At 35.5% G+C, this 6,026-nt stretch overlaps 1 protein-coding gene across 3 annotated transcripts in view; it reads right to left on the reverse strand.

Annotated features, from left to right (window-relative positions):
- The window catches only part of Usp8 (ubiquitin specific peptidase 8), a 55,902-nt gene that overhangs the window by 4,258 nt on the left and 45,618 nt on the right, over positions 1–6,026 (reverse strand). For all 3 annotated transcript variants that reach the window (XM_015480674.2, XM_048793510.1, XM_048793511.1), the window contains 4 exons: positions 5,662–5,742; positions 4,946–5,208; positions 2,361–2,573; positions 867–1,077 (listed from right to left, as the gene is read on the reverse strand). In XM_015480674.2, the coding sequence (XP_015336160.1) occupies positions 867–1,077; positions 2,361–2,573; positions 4,946–5,208; positions 5,662–5,742 (768 nt within the window). The remainder of the gene's footprint in view (positions 1–866; positions 1,078–2,360; positions 2,574–4,945; positions 5,209–5,661; positions 5,743–6,026) is intronic.

A 6,026-nucleotide genomic window follows, 5' to 3' on the forward strand; every position in this document is an offset into this window, starting at 1 on the left:
GTAACAATGGCGATCCCAAAGTTATCCGAAAAAAGAGATGACAGTTGAAGCTGTCATATACAAATGGAGGATGGTCATTTGTGTAGAGATAGATGCCTCAAAAAAAAAAAAAAAAAAACCTAAATATGCATCATTTGGTTATGTGGTATAATTCTTACTTTAAAAAGTAATGATATACACAAACTATATAACAAACATTTATAATAATATATAAATATACAATCAAGGCGTTTGGCCCATCTACAGCTAATCTTCTACAAAATCTGTTTCTGATTTTACTTTCAAATGCATGTGAGTTATGGACAGTATCTACAACAACTATTTTAACATTTGCAAACTGCTCAGCATTACTAACTGTTAACACTAATACTGTATATACTTCTTTTTAAATACAGGTCAAGAATTCCTAACCTGAAAAGCCAAAATGCTCCAAAATCAAAACTTTTTGAGCACTGACATGCTGCCACAAGTGGAAAATTACACACCATAAAACTGTTTTATGCACAAAATTACTTAAAAATATTGTGTAAAATTAACTTCAGGCTATGTATATAAGGTAAATATGAAACATAAGTAAATTCTGTGTTTAGAATGAGGCCCTAGTCCCAAGGTATATTATGTATATGCAAAATTCTAAAATCCAAACCACCCCAGGAAGCAAGCATATTAGGTAAGGGATCCTCAACTTGTATTACACTCATCATATATATCTGTATTGTAGCTCCATGCCTTAGTACAAATTCACTATATTTCAATAAATTGCCACTGAAAAATCACCAACTAGAATTTTAAATTGCTATAAAAATAACAGTGCTACTGAGCAACTCTAGGGAGTCTCTCTGCAACTTGGAAAAGTTAAATCTTACTTTATTTAGGTCTTCATGGAGTCCATCCATGAGGAACAGAAGCAATTCTTGTGAATCTTGTTGGCTGTACCCTGCAAACTGGTCATTGATCTTCCCAATGGTGATTTTAAAGTCTTTTGGACTGATGTATCTATACTGTCCTGTCCACAGGGCTTTCATGATTATACCAAACTCTTCTGCCACTTCACCTTTATGTCCCAACAAATTTGACCTATGTAAGTAAAATTAAAGTTACAAAAAAAGCAATAAAGGAAAATGTTAAAAGGGACAGTGGGTTCTTGATGTCAACATTAAACTATTCACATACCACAATCCTATATTAAAATATTTATTTGTAGGTTTATTACCAAATACTCATCTGAATCTTATTTTGCTAATAGTCCTCCAACTTACTTATTTTGGCTACAAGCCTTGTTCCTCCTACTCATCAACAGGCTGCAGTTTTATAAGAGTGAGGCTCTGCTTTCTTGTGCTGCTCTCTTCCTGTCTGTCCCTTACTATTACAGTTGAATTTTCTCTTTCTTATCTTTACAAATAAAGATATTTTTCCCTTTCCTAATTCATCTTTTCTGGAACCAAGTAAGAAGTGCTATGGTTTGAATGTGTCCCCTCTAAAATTCAGGTGTTGCCAAAGGTAGAGTGTTAAGAAGTGTTGAGGCCATAAAGGCTCCCCTTCATGAATGAGATTAGGTACACTTAGAAAAGGGCATGACAAAAGGAGTTTGTCCTCTCTGGTCTTTTCACCTTCTGCTATGTGAGGACACAATAAGAATGCCCTGACCAACTCTATGGTATTCTAGAACTCTAATCCCTGCAACTCAAAAGGCTGAGACAGGAGAATCCTAAGTTCAAGGCAAGCCTCAGCAACTTAGACCAGCTTAGGAAGACTCTAGAGAGAGAGCACTCCTAGGTTAAATCCCTAGTACCAAAATAAAGAAGGCCCTGACCAGAGATGCTACCTTCATCTTAAACATCCCATCTCCAGAACTGAGAACAATAAATTTCTGTTCTTTATAAATTATCCAGTCACAGGTACTTTGTTAGAGCAGCACAAAATGGGCTAGATTAATAAGTATGATTAGAGTATCTTTTTAATAGTATACTTGGAACCATTATATAAAACAAAATAAGCCAAACTGAGAAGGTCAAGGATTGTGTTGTATGTTTTCTTTCATATGTGGAAACTAGGGAGGAAGTAAAAAAAAAAAAAGTAGGGGCACAGATCTCATAAAAATCAAAGGGAGATCAGTAGAGGAGAGGAACCCAGGGTTAGGAAGGGAGGGAGGGGAAAGTGATGATGACCAAATTATATTGCCATATTGTGTGCACGCCACTAATTCCAAAAACAAATCCCACCACTATGTACAATTATAAAATACCAATTTAAAAAAATATATAGGAAAAGGAGCAGGGATCAGTATCAGAAAAATGCTGAATTATAGAAAACACCACAAAATATATACACACAATACTGAAAAGTAAGACATTTAGTACCTGTTAATATCATCCTGATAACAGTTTCGGTTGAAATAATCAGCCAAATGTGGGGCATTACATAGGCACTGCAATATTGAGTTCATATAACAAGTATTTCCTAAATTACGAAGTCCAGTAAGAGCTGGTCCAGATCCTCCAAAAACAGGATTGAGGTTCCGAATCTGAGAAGCAGAAAGCCTTGAGATCTCAGCTTTAGGATAGCATACTGGCCTGAGGAAGAAAGAGAATAGAAGATGTCTTAAAATGCAGACCATCTGAAACAGGTTCCACACTACAAGTGGCAGCAAACTATACTACCTGTACCACACAACTCTTGTCCACAGTCTTTTAACTCATAAGGTAACTGTATCTTATAGGACACTTAGTAACTAGCTTATACCTGGATGTCATCTGGGTCCCTCCCATGTGGGCTGGTGGTCCTAGAGATATCATGAGAGAGATTTTCTAGCTTCTCATGAGCAAGGAGCTCAAATAGAGAAGGCTCTTTCAAACTCCTTAAATGGTCCAGGGAGGCTGGCATTGTAAATGTTTGAACTCAACCAAAATGGCAAAGAACCATAAAAATACATTACCATGGAGCACATATCAGAGGAGGCAGAGGTTATCTGGATACTATTACTTGAAGTCTAGAGCTGTGGTTGACTACTCACAGGTGGGCTAGTCAAATTTAAATCAATTAAAATTAAAAAATACAGTTCTTCAGAATCACTAACCTCATTTCAAAATAGTCACAACTCAACATTAGCACTGATAAAGAACACTTCCATTAGCACAGAATGACCCACTGGATAATGCCAGACTAGAGAAAGCCTCCTAGACTTTTGTTAGTGTATTTAGTTTGTCTGTGGAACTACTATAGAACTATAGCATGAAGGAAAATCTTAACTGAAGGTCTTTTTCTTTTTAGAAGCACTGAGGACTGAACGTAAGGGCTCTTTACTATTAAGCTACATTCCCAGTTCTTTTTATTTTTGAGACAGGGTGGTGCAATTTAAATTGCTGAAGCTGACCTAGAACTTGAAGTCCTCTGCCTCAGGCTTCTGAGGACTGTAATCATATGCCACCATGCCTAGCTGTTTTGTTTAATATGTATAAAATAGGTGAACTAAATAGGAGATAATCTTTAAAGCACTGCCAAATTAATAAACTTTAACAAGAATGCTGAGTCAAGAAGATTTAAATCTTACCAGTTATTAAAATGATTTTTAAAATCTGTAACTAAAATTTTTTTTTTTTTGTATCAGGAATTGAACCCAGGGACACTTCCCATTGAGCCATATCCCTAACCCTTTAAAAACATAATTTATTTAGGGACAGGGTCTCACTAAGTTGCTGAGGCTGGCTTTGAACTCATGATCCTCTTGCCTCAACCTCCCAAGCTGCTGGGAATATAGGTGTATGCCACTTGTGTCCTGTAGATAAACATAAATTTAAAAAGCTCCTTCAAAAAGTTTCTGACAAGATAAGTTCTCACGAGGAAATACCAACTACTTTCCTGAAGTGTATTGCTAAAGGGGCCAAAAAGATAGCCTAATTGGAATTCCTTAGTAATTAACAAAGGGTATGTAATGGGAAAACAAACCTATTTATTTATACATCAATATACATAAGTATCCAAGACCCCCTGCAAATACTAATATCTAAGAATACTCAAGTCCCTTCTATAAAATGCTATAGTATTTGTATTAACCTATGTACATCCTCCTGTTGTACTTTAATATTGTTTAGGAAATGACAAAAAAGTCTATTCATTAGCAGATTCAAAAAGAGATGAAGCCAGAAATATATCTAAATGAGATATTACTTTGGGAAACTTAAAATGAACCCATTAATTACTACCTATGAACAGAATAACAGAAATACAATGAAGAAACAGGAATAAGTCGGGCGCAGTGGCATACACCTTTAATCCCAGTAGCTCAGGAGATTGAGGCAGGAGGATCGCAAGTTCAAAGCCAGCCTCAGCAAAAGCAAAGAACTAAGGAACTCAGTGAGACCCTGTCTCTAAATAAAATACAAAATAGGGCTGGAGATGGGCTCAGTGGTTGCATGCCCCTTAGTTCAGTTCCCAGTACCAAACAAAAAAGAAACGGGAACAGAATGATGATTAGAGGCAGATATACTGTAGTACTTATTTCCATATTACAGGAAAATTTTGCTCTCACATTATTGGCTAAGGAGGAAAATGGTGGGGACTTGGGAGCTACAAGAATGGAAATTCAACAGTTCTGTAAATTATGGTCCTAAAAGGTAGAAAGAGGTCTTCCACATATGGTCTATGAAAAACTTGTGGATGGTCTATGGCACACTACTATAAATTTTAACAGTGTATAAAAATACTGTAGATCTACATTTACTTATGATAATCCTCTTTTGTATATTAATTTAGCTAGTACTTTGGTGAAAAAACAAAGGATATTTTCTTATTCATTTCTTTTTTTCTCCATGATAAATGACAATGGCTGGTATAGTCATCCATAGAAATTTCTGATTCTCTATCTTTATTTAATATGGTGATCTTGTTAGAGTAGGTCTTAAAATAGAGCATATTATTCTAATTCTAGGAGTTAGAATAAACTTACTTATTTTCCCGATTAACTGTAGGAGTTACTGTTGGCTTCCTCTTTTCTTCCTCTTGAATGGCCTGGGTGATGTCTGGGGAGGAGTAGGAGCGCTTCAGTTTGGATGGTTCCCTATCCCTCTCAGCAGGAATCTGGGGCTTGGTTTTATGAGTTGGAGGGGTGGAAGGAGGTGCAGTTGAGGGAGCCATTTCCGGTGGATACATATGAACAGTGTTGGTGGGTGAATGATAATAACGAAACGTTCCAGTAATTGGGTCAAGAAACTTAGAAGGAAAAGAAAAACAAAAAATAAAAAAATGACCATTTTATAAACAAGGAAATCATTCCAAAGTATATTACTGCTAAATTTATTTTTAGATTAATTTGGGGCGATCTGCTGGTGACTGAACTCAGGGACTAACACATGCTAAAGCTCACACTCTAGCATTAAAGCTCCATCCTCAGCCCCTACAATTCCAATAATTAAACTTATCTAATTATCTAATTAAACTTCCAAGGATGTTTAGGTTTTAACATAACACATTATTTCAAAATAATATTTCCAGAATGCTCTCATATTGCATATAGCATTCCAGGTTGGTTATTGAAGCATCTAACCCTGTGGTTTTTAGGGGAAGGAGCTATGTCCTCTACAATGAAGAAACAGAACTGACTGTATTAGAGATGACATAGAATAAATAAATAAAAGTATGTCAAATTCTCATTTTGACTTTTACCTTGGCCCAGCCTGAAGGCAGTCCTGGTACAATCCTCCCCATTTCTTCACTTCGTGCTCTTGTCAAAGGTTCTCGCTGAGCCTAATTTGAAAATAAAAGGAAAAAAAAAATAATTCTGATTTTTCTATTAAATTTTGCCATATATATACTGAAGATGCTTGTACCAAAGAATAAAAAAACTATGCCTTGGCTACTCTTTGTATATTTAAAAACAGATTCAAAGATGAAGAAAACTTTCTCCATGTACAAATATTAATATACCAATGGGAAGAGAAGTGTGAAAAGGAAAAAATATGATGAAATCAACAAATAGCATTAAAAGATGGGGACAAAAAAAAAAAAAAAAAAAATCAGAATTACAGTTT

This window comes from Marmota marmota, unplaced genomic scaffold (assembly GCF_001458135.2).
Source record: "Marmota marmota marmota unplaced genomic scaffold, marMar, whole genome shotgun sequence".
In the NCBI taxonomy this organism is placed as follows: domain Eukaryota; kingdom Metazoa; phylum Chordata; class Mammalia; order Rodentia; family Sciuridae; genus Marmota; species Marmota marmota.